The sequence below is a fragment of the Microtus pennsylvanicus genome, chromosome 7, assembly GCF_037038515.1.
Source record: "Microtus pennsylvanicus isolate mMicPen1 chromosome 7, mMicPen1.hap1, whole genome shotgun sequence".
Taxonomy (NCBI): Eukaryota; Metazoa; Chordata; class Mammalia; order Rodentia; family Cricetidae; genus Microtus; species Microtus pennsylvanicus.
This window is the reverse complement of record NC_134585.1, coordinates 113,774,174-113,791,733: the sequence shown is the minus strand read 5'-3', so window position 1 is coordinate 113,791,733 and position 17,560 is coordinate 113,774,174. Positions and strand designations below refer to the sequence as shown.

General features: G+C 44.6%; 1 protein-coding gene across 1 annotated transcript in view; it reads left to right on the top strand.

The window, feature by feature from the left end:
• The window catches only part of Vtcn1 (V-set domain containing T cell activation inhibitor 1), a 66,637-nt gene that overhangs the window by 33,200 nt on the left and 15,877 nt on the right, over nucleotides 1-17,560 (top strand). The window contains exon 2 of the mRNA XM_075979047.1: nucleotides 10,974-11,038. Coding sequence (XP_075835162.1) covers nucleotides 10,974-11,038 — 65 coding nt within the window. The remainder of the gene's footprint in view (nucleotides 1-10,973; nucleotides 11,039-17,560) is intronic.

The window sequence follows — 17,560 nt, the reverse complement described above, 5'->3', positions numbered from 1 at the left end:
AGGGAACAGGCTCAAGGGCCAGAATCCACAGGCCTGAAACCTAACAGTCAGAGCTGTGTGCATTTGATCTGCCATGTAACCTAAAACTCAGTTTCCTCATATGAGAAAGGTCATGAGTGTTGCTTGCTGTATAGGATTAGTGCTAGCATTGAACAACATACTGAGCATAGAACATTGCAACACAGAATACACCAAGGAGCTATGGCCTTTTAACAATGAATGCAGAGATGGGCCAAACGAGGTCCCCATTCACTGCTGGTGGGGATGGAAACTAATGCAGTCACTATGGAAACCAGCATGAAGACTTCTATATAAAACTGAACGCAGAACTCTCATATGACCCAGTTGTACCACTCCAGGGGATGCACCCAGGCAACGCCAAGTTCTACCATAGAGATGCATGCAGATGCTCGTGTATTTAGTATTATTCATGATAGCGAAGACCTGGAACCAGCTTAGACGTCCACCAGCAAATGTTTGAGGAAAACGTGGTTTATCTACACAGTGAAATTTTGTTCAGCCATAGAGGAAAATGGAACCATGAAGTATGAAGGAAAATAGATGAAAATTATTGTGTTACACACAGCATCCCAGAATCAGAGGCAATTACTGCATGTTTCTCCAGGGTTCAAGTTTCGTGTGTGTGTGTGTGTGTGTGTGTGTGTAAGTCATGAAACTAAAAGAGGCCCATGGGGGATGTGTAAAGGTGTGGGGGAGGGTAAGAGAACATGTATGAAAGGAAGGCTGTGCAAGAAGGAAGAGTGCTGGTCCAAAGGAGGCAAGTGGGGGTGGGGAGGAGAGAATGGGAGGAGTGAGAGATAATAGTGGATATACTGCTGATGGGGAACTTCAGCCAATCACATGGTGCTTCAGGTGTGTCCCCCTGAGGCCACACAAAACAGGTTAAAAACATCCACGTGCGCTTGCTCCTCCTCTCTCTTTTCGTTCCCTGCACTCCTGGTGTTCGCGGGATCTTTGGTCATGTAAGTTTTCCCTTTTTCCTCAATTATTAAAAACTAAATCTTTTATATTGAGCTGGTCTGGTTATTTATCAATCGACCATGCCCCTTCATACTGCAGCTACTTTTCCTGTGGCTGTGATAAAATAACCCTGGCAAGAACAACTTGAAAGGGAAAGGTTTGTTTTGGACTACGCATCACAATGGAGGTGTAAAAGCAGCTGGAGACAGACACATCTGAGCATATTGCTTTTACCCTCAGGAAGCAAGGGTACTGAACAGCACTGTTTCTCAGCTCCCTTCTGATTCCAGCCCAAGGAATGGTGCCGCCCACCGTGGGCAGTCCTTCCTGCTTTAATTATCCTAATCCAGATAACCCTCCACTAACAGGCCCAGATGCCACCTCCCAGGTGACTCTAGATCTCGATGACATTTGAGCTTAACTGTAATCGCATGACAATTCCATAGTGAAGCCCATTTGTTTGTATGCTAATTTAGAAACCAATTTTAAGAACGAGAGCGCTGATAAAATGACATTTTATCCCTCAGAGATAGGGGTCTCTCTCCTAGTTTACATCTTAATATTTGTAGCAATATTGTCTGCCATGAAACGTGTTTCTAGAACATGAGTGAGCTCTTTTGTAATTAGAAAGCAGGGGATTTGTGACAGTGTTCTGTGTGTTCCTCGCACAGATTTATTCCTAGTGCAAGAAAAGCTGAAATGGAAAAACAACAACCTCGGTGGGAGAGGCTCTGCGTGGCTTTTCCATCTCATTGTCTCCTTAATTCTGAATGAATAGTTGCAGTTGAAACTGCTTCCCTGGAGCAGGGCACCTCAGCCCCGCGTGTCAAGGGTTTGCTTCTGTGCTCTTCTCAATGGCCCCACTGCTCATGGGGCCGAAAGCCAGGGCACCCACTAGTTAGACCCATTAGTCTGTGTCTGTTTAATGTTTTCTGGAGCACTGTCTGGTCCTAATGGGCTGCCTATCTCGGCTTCCAGTTTACTGACCAAGGTACGGGCTACTGTTTCTGATGATGGGCCAATTACAAAGTTGCATGGGTTTTGAGTGGTCTGTCCTTTGCCCCACTTTTTTTTAAAAAATAATTATTTATTTATACAATATTCTGTCTGTGTGTATATCTGCAGGCCAGAAGAGGGCACCAGACCTCATTACAGATGGATGTGAGCCACCATGTGGTTGCTGGGAATTGAACTCAGGACCTTTGGAAGAGCAGGCAGTACTCTTAACCACTGAGCCATCTCTCCAGCCCCTTTGCCCCACTTTTTCCTCCATAAGTCTCGTTACCTTTATTGTTGAAAGTGAGATTTTTCAGGAGCTCATGCACGATGTTTTAGAAAATGCCCAATTCCTTCCGAGGTCTGTGGAATGCAGCAAGAGCAGGATCGAAGACACATGAAGCAGCTAAGCATGGCACCCTGGGGCAGGAGGGATGTGCTTCGGCTGCACAGTTGGCTGCTCAGCTTGAAGGTTTCCGTTCTGCCCCTCTGAAAGCCAGGCCCCGAAATGAGATGCCAAGGTCCTGACCGCACCCCGTGTGGTCAAAACAGCTCCGTTTCTTTGTGTTTCTGACTCAGATGGGCTCTCTGTAGTAACGTGGCTCAGTTAAATATATTTCTGAGTGAAATCTTTATTTTCACTTTCTGGAAATATGCAGGCAAATGCCTTTTGATTGTTCTCGTCCCCCCCCCCCCCCCCCCGGCTTAAACAGTTCCAACCTCCCTGGAATTCCTGGGGAAATTTGATTCTTTCTTTACCGAAGTCTTGATCACATTCTGCATCATATTAAAAACATGCATGCGGCCGGGCGGTGGTGGCGCACGCCTTTAATCCCAGCACTCGGGAGGCAGAGGCAGGCGGATCTCTGTGAGTTCGAGACCAGCCTGGTCTACAAGTGCTAGTTCCAGGACAGGCTCCAAAATCACAGAGAACCCCTGTCTAGAAAAAAAAACCATGCATGCGTGTGATATGTGTGTGTGTGTGCATGTGTGTATGTATGATGCAAAAAGCTTAGAAAGGAGGTAAACATTTTACCTAGCATGTGAAAAGACAGAGGGAGAATATATTGAAAAACAGTGCAAAGAAGCAGCTCCCAGGAAGAGGGGATCACTGTAGAAATGGGGAGGGGATGCTATTTGGTCTTAATGTTATGTGGCATTCCTGCTGGGTAGCTAGCCAAGCTGGCTTCTCACTGTCTTGATAAGAGGTAAGTTTTTCTACTGTGTGTTGTTTCCATGAGACTGGCCACCCAAGGCTCCATGGGTAACTAGGTCACTTGCCAATAAGGTCAGGCTTCAAACTATGAGGGCCTAGTTGATAAAGTGAGCTTTAGTTTTTCCTTTTGGCCATTTGTCTTTACATTTAGTTTAACCATGGGTGTATCTTGATCACAGGGACTTTATTTGCCCTGGCTCTGTGTTTCAGCTGTATTTCCTAACATCATCTCTTTTTTTTGGGGGGGGGGGGGAGTTTCGAGAAAAGGTTTCTCTGTGGTTTTGGAGCCTGTCCTGGAACTAGCTCTGTAGACCAGGCTGGTGTCGAACTCACAGAGATCGCCTGCCTCTGCTGCCCGGCCCTAACATCATCTCTTTAACATAAAAGGTATATGTGATAAATATTTAATAAATTAGCAAGTCTTCCCCCAAAACATTGGTTTTCATTTGGGCCCATTTTAAAAGAGCATTTAACAAAAATGCACGGTGAATCCCAGAGCAGAGCTTACAAGGCTGCTTTGTTTGTTTGTCTGAAGACATTCCATGTGTGTGAGTACTTGCCTGCAGGTGTGTCTGTGCACCATGTTCATGAGTGCTTTGCCTGCAGGTCTATCTGTGCACCATGTGCATGCACTGCCCTCAGAAGCCAGAAGAGGACATTGGATCTTCCAGAACTGAAATTCTGGATGGTTGTGAGCAGGCATGTGTGTGCTGGAAACAGAATGAGGGACTTTTGCAAGTCTAACAAGTACTCTTAACCACTGAGCAATCTCTCCAGCCCCTAGAACACGGCTTTCTGTTAGCGTCTTTCCTTAGTATTGTTTCTGGAAATTATTCGGAGAAAGTTAAACCCAGAAAACAAGGTAAAACTTTTTGTTTGTACTTTCTTTAGGCCCCAGGACAGTCCAGGTAAAACCACTAATAAACTCCTACTGAACTCGAATGGACAGTGAGGACTGGAGGCTAGCAGGGGCTTTGATATGTGCCACCGGTTAGCATGGACTTAATGCGCACCCCAGGTACACACCAACAGAGAACTAGATGCCCCTTTCACCAGAGGCACGGGGACATGAGGGAAGTGGCTCTTTCTGGCAGGCAGAAGCCCATGTCCCAGGTTTCTGAGGAATGCTACATGGCAGCTTCTATCTATCTGCCAGTAATCCTTCCGTGTCTAGCCTGAGCTGAGCCCAGACTGTCATTCTGGGGTATCACTGCCTTTTGAGGGGGCTGGGCTCTCCCTTTAGACTTAACATCTTTCTCCACCAGGACACACTGTAAGACCTTTCACCGCTGGTTTAATGAAGCAGAGAGTGAATGCTGAGCGTGCGTGTGGCTCTTCTAAAAATCCTCTGTGTGTCAATACGTACTGTAGGATACCCAGAGTTACCTGCAGAGTGACTGATAGATCAGTGGACCATAAGGCAGTGGACTTCATTCATTACAAAATGGGTGACCTAAGGAGAAATGTATTTTTTTAATTAGCAAGCGGCAGACAGGAATTATTTAACTTGGCTGCTCTGACAGCCCCTGCTTCCCTTTCCAAGGCTCTGGAGGCCGAATGATTTCCCGAGAGAACACAAGTTTAGAAAAAACCTTCAGCTTGCGCCTTAGACAGAACACTGGCATGTCCTGCGGTGATGTCCAGGGACACGTGTAGGCCTGGGGGTGATGGGAACAGGCTCAGCTCCTTTCCCTGAAATACACAACCTCCACTGCCCTCCTGCTCGCCATGAGAGTTCTAGCTTCAGCCTGTCGCTGTGAGATAAAGACTCTGGTAAACAGCAGCTCGGGGAGAAAAGGGTTTATTTCATCTGACTGACTGGAGTCCGCCACTGAGGGATGGCAGGGTAGGAGTCGAGCAGGAGTCATGGCAGAGCGCTGTTTGCCAGCAGGCTCAGTCAGGGTCACGCTTAGCTAGCTTACTTATATAGTCCAAAGTATATGCCCCCTACGTCAATTAATCAATACAACCCTCGCAGACATGTCTACAGGTCTCCTCTGGGGAATTCCTCTGTTGAGACTCCCTTCTCTGACAACTCCAGGCTGTGTGTAGTTAAGAGTTAACGCTGTCTAGGACAGTGAGTTTGCAGGCCTCTATCACTGGCTGCTGTCTAGTTGCTTCTAAATTTTTATGAACAAAATAGAATCTTTTTGTTTTTAATTTTCGAGACAGGGTTTCTCTGTAGTTTTTTGGTGCCTGTCCTGGAACTAGCTCTTATAGACCAGGCTGGCCTTGAACTCACAGAAATCCGCCTGCCTCTGCCTCCTGAGTGGTGGGATTAAAGGAGTGCGCCACCACCACCCGGCTCAAAATAGAATCTTAAGGTTGAGCTTAAGGGACTGGAGAGATGGCTCGGGAGGTAGGTGTGTGCGCTGCGCTTGCAGAAGGTCCAAATAGCTCACAACTTCCTGTAACTCAGGTTGCAGGCAATCCAACACCCTCTTCCCACCTCCTCGAGCACTGGCTGTGCTCACACAATCATACACGAATGTGTGTGCACACACACAATTTAGTAATAATAAATACTAAAACAACAAAACTTAAAAGAAAGGGCTTAGAGCAAATAGTTACAGGTAAAAACCATTTATTATACAAAGAGTAATGTATGGAGAGCCCTTTGGGGGTTATGAACTATCAACTGTTTGGTCTCAAAATAACGTTTTTGTTGGTTTGTTAGGGGAAGTCATAGCCAAGAAACACAAAATGGATGGTGCTCCCCTCCCCAGCCTGCTGCGCACACCAGCTCCCCACCCCCATTGCTCCCCTCCCCAGCCTGCTGCGCACAGGTGCATACCAGCCCACCAGCCTCCACTCTGAGGAGCACTGGACAAAGTAGCTGAGTGCAGATCTAAGGGACAGGCTATCCTTCACTCTCCTACTTGCTAGGGACTTTAGGGAAGATGCTTAATCTCATGTCACTCATAAAGTGAAGGCAATGCGCTTGTTTGCCTCATAAAGTATTGAATGGGCAGGTGACGTAAGCTGTCAGTGTGTGAGGGACAACATGTCTGTCCCACAATTCAAGCAGTCAGTAAGTGTTAACAACGCTCTCTTATTTAGCTGTTTTCTTTCCCAAGTGTCATTTGTTAATCTGTTAACTAACAGCTGTCAGGATACATGTCAAAATTGAACAGCACAGCGTTTGGGTCTGGATGATGGAATTGTGGGTGATTTTATTGTCCTATTTTCGATCAATTATTTAAATTCCTAAACTTAATTGTTTAGTAAATGCATATCACTTTTAAAATTTTTAGTGTTGGAGGTGGAACCCAGGACTTTGAGCATGATAAATATATGAGGTTTTTTTTATTGAAAAATACTTTTTTCATAATATAGTTTGCTCATGTTTCTTCTTTCCTGATTTCTCCCAGATCCTCCCCACCCACCCAACTTTATGTTCTTTAACAAACAAAAACAAGAAACACAAAAAATAACCCCGCAACCTCTCCCCACCAAAAACAAAAATCAGAACAAGCAAAGGACTACTAATAAAAACAGCCAAAACACAGAAAAATGAAACAAAAGGTCTACTGAGAATACCAGTCAGTTTCCTCGTGGCCTTCTACTGCTGGGCATGGGGCCAGCCCTGAAGTGTGATTTCTGTACCCAGGGAGACTCCACTGAGAGAATCGATTTCCCCTTTGCCATCAGATATCAATCACAGATAGAGTCTCAGTCAGAATGGGGCCCATATTTCCCATCTCAGTGCTGGGACTCCTTCTGCTCGGGCCTGTGCCCATCTTGTGTATGATGTAACAGTCTCTGAATTGTCCCCTTTTCATCTCTAATTTTTATTAATTTGGATCTTCTCTCGGTGTCTTTTGTTTAATTTGGATAAGGGTTTCTTGACCTTGCTGATTTTGCAAGGTTAATTAACCCTTAGTGTCATTGATTCTTTGTATTGCTTTTGTTTGTTTCTCTTCTCTTCTCTTTTTTTTTTTTTTGACACAGGGTTTCTTTCCTTCCCCTGGCTGTCTTGAAACTAGCTCTGTAGATGAGATTGGCCTTGAACTCCCAGAGATCTGCCTGCTTCTGCCTTCTGAGTGCTGGGATTAAATTTAACCTCGAATGCGGGATTAAAGCCACGTAACACCACCAAACTACTGTTTGTTTCTATTTCGTTGATTTTAGCCCTGAGTTTGGTTCTTGCCCTCTACTCTTTTCGGGCATTATATCTTCCTGTTGTCTGAGAATTTTCAAGTATATCACTGTGCTGTTGGCATGAGACTGCTCCAGTTTTCTGATGTAGACACTCAGTGATATGAATTTGCCTTTTAGAGACACTTGAATTGTGTCCCATCGGTTTGAGTATGTTGTGTTTTCATTTTCATCCAGTCCTAAAAGGGTTTTAATCACCTTCATTTCTGCACTATTCCATTTTTAGTTCATTAGTGGTTGTTCAGTTTTTTTCTGCTGTCTCTGTTGTTGATATCCAGCTTTAATTCATGGTGGTCAGGCAGGATGCAGTGTGTTATTTCAATTTTCTTGTTTCTGTTGAGATTCCCTTTGTGTCTTAGTATGTAGTCAGTTTTGGAGAATGTTCCGTGAGCTGCTGAGAAGAAAATAAATTCATTAGTGTTTGTATGGAATTTGCTGTCTGCTAGGTCCATTGGATTCCTGACATTAGTTAACGCTAACATTTCTCTGTTTAGTTTTTGTATGGATGATCTCCCTATTGGCAAAAGTGGGGGTATTGAAGTCCACACTATCACTGGGTAGGGTCAATATGTGATTTTAGCTGTCGTAGCGTCTCTTTATGAATTTCACTGCTTACGCTTTTCTGTAATTCCTTTTCACAAATCAAAAGCTTACCTAGGTGGGGTTTTGTCCTGAGGTCACCATTCCCTTTATTCCACTTAGTATCAAGCGTTTCATCTCCTTGAGCACTGGACTTAGCTCCATTCCACTTCCTGGTGCTCCTTTTCTCCTCAAACTGTACACTTTCTATTTTTACTTGCTCAGCTTGATCTTTTCAATTACAGATCTGGATGAGTTGTCACCTATGGCCATATGACATAGTCAATACTGGGCTGTCTTGAAATTTCTTCTGCCAATGTCATTAATCCAAAACTCTCCAATGTAGCCTTGAGCAGATTTTTTGGACAAAGGCAGAAAGCTGCCACATTCTTCTCCAAAATATCACAAGAACAGTCAACTAACATTCTTCCCCTCTGAAACCTCCTGAGTCAGGCTCCCACAGTTCAAGTCCTCCTCAGCACCACTGTCTTCCATGCTCCTACTAGGATGCCCCATTAAGCCTCACTTAAAGCGTTCAACTGCTTTTCTAATTCAAAGTCCCAAAGTCCACACTCCTCCAACAAACAGCACAGTCGGGCCTCACAATATGCCACTCCTGGTAGTAACGTCTGTCTTAGTCACTGTTCTGTTACTGTAAAGAGACACCATGACCAAGGCAACTGTAACAAGAGAAGGCATTTAATTGAGGGGCTGGCTTACAGTTTCAGAGGTTTAGTCCATTATCCTCATGGTGGGGAGCATGATGACATGCAGGCAGACATGGTGCTAGAGAAGTAGCTGAGAGTTCTAGATCCACACACACAGACAGGAGAGAGAGAGAGAGAGAGAGAGAGAGAGAGAGAGAGAGAGAGAGAGAGAGAGAGAGAGAGAGAGAGAGAGAGCATGTGCATGGCTGAGCCTGGCTTAGGCTTTTGAAAGATCTAAGCCCACTCCCAGTGACACACTTCCTCCAACAAGCCATACTTCTTATTCCTTTTCAAGTAGTGCCACTCCCTAATGACTGGGTATTCAAATATATGAGCACTGTTTGTGTTTCCTGGGTGTTTGGTGCCTAGACATTTTTAGATTTAACACTTTCTTTGACTGAACCATCCATTTCTTCTACCTTGTCTTCAAGATCTGGAACTCTCTCTCTCTCTCTCACCCTCATCTTGGAATATGCTAAGAAATCTTACCTCTGTGGCTTTTGTCTGATTTCTTAAGTTTTTCATTTTCATTTCTAGTTTTATTTTAGCTTGGGTTTTCTTTTATGATTCTATTTCTACTTTTGTGTCTTGAAGTCTTAAAATGTTTTCATTATTTCATTTAACTGTTTTTGCTTTCACAGTCTTCATTAGGGTATTGGTTCATATCCTCTTTAAAGTCTTTGAACATATTCATAATTGCTATTTTGTATTCCTTGTCTTATACTTCATCTAAACTGCATTTCTCGGGGCTTTTATTGAAATACCAGCTTTCAGAGGAGGCATAGTGTCTTAACTGTTCATGTTTGTTTTTTCACTAGGATGTAGGTATCTGTAGTTATAATATTTGGGATATCTTGGCATAGATATCTGGTCTTTTTGAGTAGGCAGTTCTGTTCTTTGGTTGCTCATTCCCACTCTAGATCCTAGGAAAATATGGTGGCTGAGGGCTCCAGGTAGAGATTGCTTCTGTCAGTCGAAAGATAACACAAAGAAATGGAGATAGTCTAAGAGGAAAGGCAAAGAGGGGCAGAAGGAAATATGTAGGGAGACAGGGGGTGTACACCAAGAGGCTGAGTCCCCAGGGAGTGGAGGTGGGGTGAGGGGCGGGCCTCCTTCAGGAAGGCTCAGGGTGAGTCTAGAGAGGGGAGCAGGAAGGATGATGAGTCCCCAGCATTGTGTTTTCTCTAGTAGAAAATGTCTCTGCAGACAGCATCCAACATAAAGAAATGGAGGTGGGATGGAAGGGAAAGATAAGTGGGTTAATAAGAAAGAGCTAAGGGCACCCTGGGTCTGCACCAAGAGGTGGGTGGAAGGCGGTGCTCCTGCAGCCAGGCTGTGATAAAATAAAGAGTAAATCTGGAGAAACAGGAATTAAAGGGCTAGGCAGACCCTGGGTGTGCACCTAGATGTGCAATTCTAAATATGTGCTTTATTGCTATATCCCCATCATACTTCTTTAAAACAGGGACAGAAGACAGTCACTGAGAACCTGCAGGCATGGTAGACCAGGTATGAATACAGACAAAGTAGAGAAGATATGACCAGGTGGAGGTGAAGATCAACAGAAAGAATCAAGAAGGGAAAACAAATGATACAAAGAGGTGGGCAGTGTGGCTAAGAGTAAGGTTGGGTAGGACACAAGATCTCCTCAAGTACCATTGGACAATGCAGAGAGATTATTTCCATCAGTCTTCCTTCGACAGTGTTAACAGCCTTCTCTGGTCTTGAAACATGTAGTGGCATTTCAATTGTATTTTAATAAATAAAGCTTGCCTGAAGATCTGAGAGTAAAACAGCCCCGCTGGTCAGTCTTACAGACCAGGTAGTGGTAACACACACCTTTAATTCCAGTAGCAACACTATTTTGCCATAGAAACCAGGTAGAATCCCAATGGTGCACGCCTTTAAACCCAGCCCAAGAGAGGATTATAAAACAAGAGGAAACAGCTCTCAGACACAGTCTCATTGTGAAATTCCTAGAGGCAGGATCACCATTTCAGACTGAGATGGAGGTAAGAGCCAGTCTCTGGCTGTTTTGCTTTTATGGATCTTCAGGTTGAACCCTAGTTTCTCTGAGTTTTTATTAATCATGCTTCAGAACCTGGAGATTGAGATGACACTATCAGATAAAAGGGACATTTCTTCACTTGTCTCCAGACTCCAGTGGGATGGGAGTGGGATCGCTGAGACTTCTAAGGTTCCTATTTCTAGGAAGGGCTCACGTGGGTGAAAAGCTTGTGATGTCTTATGTAGCACATCTTACACGGGATGCTTGTGAGGCAGTGTGTCAGCTGGAACGAAGAAGTAACTTCCTGTTTCTCCCCCTCTGTCCGTAGTGTTATTAACATCATCATCATCCTGGCTGGAGCAATTGCACTCATCATTGGCTTTGGCATTTCAGGTAAGTGCTATCCAATCCCAGCCCATGCTGCGCCCATCTCCGTTAAACCTCTTCTCGATCACTGTGATGTGTGGGAAGAGCAGGACGGCTCCCCAGAAAACTTCAAAGTCGAACATTGGCTCTGTGCACCGTGTCCTCTTCGCCGGAGACATTTATCTCCTTAGGCCTTAGCCATTTCTAAACAGGGGCCTTGTAGAAGGATGACTGGCCATGACTACTGTACCAGGTCGGAAACGGATACCAGAAGAACCACTCTTGAAGTCAGCGCATGTCAGTCACAGGAAGCCCCCTCGTCCCTCTTCCGATAGGCCACTTCTCTAGAACATCTATTATTATTATAATTATTACTATTAATTATAATGAAAGACAGGTGAAGAAGACAGCAGCTGTCTTCTTTGAGTTGAATCCTTGTACTAGCTTTTGTAAACCAGGCTGGCCTCGAACTCACAGAGATCCACCTACCTCTGCCTCTGCCTCCCAAATGCTGGGATTAAAGGCGTGCGCCACCACCGCCAGGCCCAAAATGCTTATTTTAACTTGGTCTGTGACCAAGCTGTCACTTCATGATTTTAGTCTTTTTATTTTCAGTATCCTCTTTCCTCTGTCACCCTCCTCCAGGATATGGTCGCTTATTAAATGCTAGCCACAAGCCCTGAACTAAAAAACCTTACTATATGTGTATTTGCTTATGCAAGGCATCAGCACCATTAACCACTTTTCCTATCATCAGAAACATACTCTGCTTGCTTTAAAATTGAGTTTCTCCGTTTGTATTTTTTGTAAGATTTTAGTTTTATTTTAATTATGTGGATATGTGTCTAAGAGCAAGCATGTACACATGGGTGCAGTGCCCAAGGAGGCCAGCAGAGGGCATTAGACCCCCCCATAGAACTGGGTTACAGGTGGTTGTGACCCAGTGTCCTTGGGGAGCCAAACTCAGGTCCTCTGAAAGAGAGCAGTATGTACTCTTAACCTCTGAGCCATCTCTCCAGTCCCTTGTGTTTCTTTTTGACTTATAGTTCTTTATATATTCTGGTTGCAAACTACCAGCCCTTTAATTCCTGTTTCTCCAGATTTACTCTTTATTTTATCACAGCCTGGCTGCAGGAGCACCACCTTCCACCCACCTCTTGGTGCAGACCCAGGGTGCCCTTAGCTCTTTCTTATTAACCCACTTATCTTTCCCTTCATCCCTTTCAATGAACAACAAATGGTCTTCATTTTCACATAGACAATTTCATCAATCTTTTCCTTCATATGTGGAACTTAATCTAATCCATTTAAAAAATGTTTGCCTTCCTTGAGGCTGTGACAGTCTAAGTTTTTAGAAGCTTCGGTGTTTTGCCTCATGCAGGTATACTTACAACCCATCCAGAGTGGCTTTCATAGCAAACAGGTCAAGATTCCGTATTTCAGCATGGCTGTCCAGTAGACCCAACATCATTTATTCAAAACACTTTCTTCTCTCTAATGCCTCCATCATCATAAACCAGCCATTAGGTGTGTGTTGATAGATTTCTGAACTTGCTAATCTGTTTCATTCTAATACAGATGGTTCTTGATAATACAGCTACATTCCAATGTATCAATTGTATACTGGAAACATTGCAAGTTCAGGGCATTTAATACACCCAACCTCTCAGACACCATGCTTGGCACACAGCACACTGCAGAGTGTGGCCATTGGCTCTATGATCATGTAGCCAATGGGAGCTACACTCACACCTGGTTCCCTGGTTCCAGAATCACCAGAGTATCCCACCACGTAACACCAGCACAGGAACACATAAAAGATCAAAATTTGGAGTGCACTTTTTACCAAATGTGTGTCATTTTTGCACCATCATAAAGTCTAATAAATGCAAACTGAACCACTGTAAGTGGGGGGGGGCATCTCTACTTCTTTTTACTTACTTTGGATTTATGTTATCTCATCTCTTTTCCTGCTCCTAAATCTTAGGTAACCTCCTCTTCTCCTCTCCCTCCATGAGGATTTATGTGCAGTAACAATTGCTAGGGCTGAGAGGCTCATGGGCTCTCCCTCTCCCAAGGAGCTAGTGGCAGTCAATGGTTGCTGGGTGGGGAGGGGGAGACTCATTCCTCCTATGCTCCTGAGATAATCTCTCACTCATGCTCATAGAAGAGACCCTAATTAAGCCTATTGGGTCAAAGACAAAGTAGAAAAGAGTCTTAGAAGAAGGGGATCCACAGGAGTGGCAGAGGGACAAGAAGGGGATAATGGGTGAATATGACCAAAGGTATGAAGCCCACTATCATGTGTCACTAATCAATATATGCTAATAAATAAAAAAGAGAAAACCAAACCAAGGGCTGAGGATGGATCTCAGATGCAGAGCGCTTGCCCAGTGTGCAAAACCCTGGGTTCCACTCCAGCATCGCAAAAATAAACAACCAAATAAATAAATAAACCTTCTAAGTGTGGGCCTCATACAACACAAGCTGCACTTCAGGTGAATCTTTGGAAGAGAGGCTGAGAGGCTTTCATCAGCCCCTCGTTAAAGGATACTCAGGAGGAAGGGAGGCATCTGGGAAGGTACCTCCCTGGCCAGAGTAAGTGTCCCCCAGCGCTGCACTGTGGTCAGTCCCAGGCTCCTCACAGTGCAAGAGTTTAAGGATCAGAGACAGGTGGGTCCCAAATTTGACAGCATCATGCCCTTTGGGAGGTAAATTAACTTTCCAGAATCAGCTGTTTTCACTGTTAAAATGTGCACGATCATGTGAGAACCTAGAGATTGCTCACACGTGCATAAGTGGCTGACACAGCTGGACACCACAAATACTGTTAATACCCATTTCCTATTGTCAGTGAACTCATTTAGCACCTCTTGGGAACGACACAATCTTCTGGCCACCCCAAGGAAGACCTTTAATGAAGTTAGGGTGGCCAAGACAGACAGTCAAAAGACATCAATACTGTTCCACCTTCGGACACGAGATACGCCTCTGGGCTCCTATCAAAAGCATTGTACAAATTGTTTGGAAAATATTTGATATTTCCAACACTGATATGGTTATTTGTAAAAAAAATAGCTCTTTGTGTGTCTTATATTTATGACCTTTAGGTGTTTTTATTTTAAAGTTTTTACCTGTGTGTACTGCGGTGTTGGGGTGAATCAAGCCTCAGGTCTCACACAGGCCAGGCACGTACCCTGTCACTGGATTCCATTCCCAGCCCTGTGGCTTTTATTCTTAAAATAAATATCTTTATTATGGGTTGGCTTTTAAATATCTCAATCTAGCTTTAGCAATCAGCAAAATATGCCAGAAGCAGTCTGGGCTGAGCACCAGGCAGGACTGGTTTGGTCCTGGCTCCCCTGCTTGCTAGACACAGGGCACTAAGCGAGTCACTATCATCAGAGCTTCTTTACGCTCATTCATAAGTAGGATCTGATGCTCATTCTTAACTTTGGTGGCTTAAAATGAGTCACTAAGGGTAACGCCTTTAGCGTGATGTTCCTTTCTTACCTCCTGAGGCCTGGTCCACTGTCTTTCCAAATTGTCGGGGGTTAATGTTTTCAATACCCAAGACAAGTCAAGTACACTATTAAGCCCTTTACTTGCGCTGTATCATTTAGTCCTTTTAGGCATCCTCACTCTACACATAAAGGCACTAATAAAGACCTTGGAAATATTGCCCAGTGTCACATACCCAGAAAGTGACAGAACTATGATCCGGACGGTGTGACATCTTCATCATGCTCCCAAACCCCCACATTCTGCCACTTCCCTACATCTCCCCTTTATTTCTCTCGATCTAGTTATCTTTCCTATTCTTCTCACATGAGCCACTGCCACACACCCACTTTTCCTCTTCTGCTAGAGTGTCCCCAATAGGTGTCACCCCTGCCTGGAGCAGGCTGTGTGTTTCCATCACTGAGCCATGTGCTATGGTGCACTCTGCACAGCTGGGCTCCAGCACACGCCACAGGACCCTCTGCTAACGGCATCTAGTGTGTTCTATGCTATTGGAATGTATAGAGCCTGGGATGCATTGTGTCAAGGGACAGTTCTTGTCCTAAGTTTTATCCAGTGCCATCCCCATCACGATCTCTATGAAATGCTTGCCTCAGGTTTCCTGTACTCCCAATCCCAAATATCCCTCAGGAAAGAAGCAATTAAACATTACTCACCTATGTGAAAACAGATGTTGAGATGTGAGAGCCTGCTCACCTCTGGTGTCTCCCACCCCTTTCCTCAAACGACCAGAGCTATGGTAGGAATTGCCCCTATGTCATAGCTTTAGTTACAACTCGACATAATCCTAGAGTCACCTAGAAAGGGAGATTCCACTAAAGAATTGCTCAGGTCAGATTGGCATGAGGTCGTGTCTACGAGGCTTTTCCTTAATTGCTACTTGATTTAAGAGGGCTCAGCCCACTGTGAGTGGTGCCGAGCAGGGGTAGGTGAGCTATATATATAAAGGTATATAAATAAAGGTAGCTGAGGGGCTGGGGATATGATTGGACACTTAAGGGCACTTGCTTCTCTTGCAGAGGGCTCAGCTTTGGTTGCCAGAACCCACATAGAGCATCACAACCACCAGAGGAATCTGATGCCTTCTTCTGACCTCCTGGGGCACCAGGCATGCATATGCTATACATACATACACACAGGAAGCATTCACATACATTAAAAATAGATAAATATTTTTTTAATTAGAAAAGTAGCTGAGCGGGGCTGGAGAGATGGCTCAGTGGTTAAGAGCATTGCCTGCTCTTCCAAAGGTCCTGAGTTCAATTCCCAGCAACCACATGGTGGCTCACAACCATCTGTAAAGAGGTCTGGCGCCCTCTTTTGGCCTTCAGGCATACAGACAGAATATTGTATACATAATAAATAAATAAATTTAAAAGAAAAAGAAAAAGAAAAGAAAAGAAAAGTAGCTGAGCAAGCAGAACAGGCGATCCAGTAAGCAGCGTTTCTCTGTGGTCTCTGCTTCAGTTCTTGCCTTTAGGTTCCTGCCTTGTGATTTCTGAAGTCCTCACTGTCTTTTATTTCTCCCCTTCCTTTCCTATGGATGAGAATTCAGCTGGTGTCACGCTCATCCCATTGGCCACGTCATGAATAGAAACCCAAGTGACCTGAAGCTGCCGCAGGTCCCCAGGCACGCTGAAGCTGACTAATTTTAATTACCAAGTTCTCCAGGAGCTGTGTCAGTGGGGCCCCTACCTACGGGCTCAAGGCCAGCACATTAGACCGAATTCCGTAACACAATTACCAAACTGAAATATATCATTATCATTTCATTTCCTCCATAATTGTGCTAATTAAGTGCGATTTTTTTCTGAAAAAAGTAATTTTCCAGATTACCTTCAATGACACTTTATGAAGTGCAGTCACCTTCACTCTGGCTCTGGTTGAGTCCCAGCGGTTCTGTGGTTTCATTCAGGATCTGTACGCATTCTTATTGTCGTCTTTTTAAGGCTAATGTTTCTCCCGCATTTAAGCGAGGTGGCCTTGGTTCTTTGCTCTTGCGATAGGTAGGTTATACAAGCAGTGTTTTGTGTTTGTCCCCATTTACTCTGGAACTCACAGAATATTCTTTTTCCGTGGAGCAGAGCAGCACACACGATCAGACCTGTAGTTATGACTAAAACCATCTGCCCCTTGGACAAAGCTTACAGATGTGAGCCAAGTCCAGATGTGAGTCAAGGGAGAAGGCAGTTACCATGGTAAAGAGGAAAGACAAGTTATGGGCGGGGGTGTATCTGCCAGTTCTACGTTGACTGGCTGAAAAGAGTTTCTCAGAAGGACCGCCATCCTGTCTCAAATATGAGTGGAATGTGGGTAAGCAGGAAACAGGAGAGCAGGAACTCTGCACAGGAGAAAGACGAGCAGGGTTGGGAAGGCAGAGTGTGACCCTGCAGCCCCTGCAAGCCTGGGCCTTGATATAAACAAAGAGGATTGAAAATAATCCTGAACCTTCAAAGCAGTGTTCAAGAAAATACAGGAGACAGGGGTGCAGTGGTACCACACAGTCAAACCTCCTTTTGCTCTCTTCCCTAGTTAGCCTTCCAAATGGCTCGCATAGAAGGCCACACAGGGCAGCTGCTTCCCAAATCCCTTTTCTTCCACGCTGTCAAGCCTCAAAAAGATCTTCCAGCCCAGCCTATGTGCGCATGCCTGTTTCCTCGGCCTCTTTTTTCTAGCTATACTTCTTCTTCTATCCTTAGCCCCTCTGTTCTTTTTTTATGCAAATCTACCTAGCTTAGCGTCTTTGGCTCTGTTTCCCACTCATTGCCCTCATCTCTTTTGTAAAGGTCTTGGAGTCAATTAGACAATCCCAAGCCTTAATGAGCTGGAAGTGCCAAGGACACCCTTGTGGCTAAAATGTTTGCTTCTGTGTTTGAAAAGGAACATGTACTATTTGTTCATGGATCTTTAAATTGAAGAAGGAAAATCAACAAACCATCCGACAGAGACAAAGCAGACGACGAAGGGGGACGGTGGGAGAGGAAACTGCCAGGCAGGAACAAGAGGCATTCACTGTGTGCCAGGCAG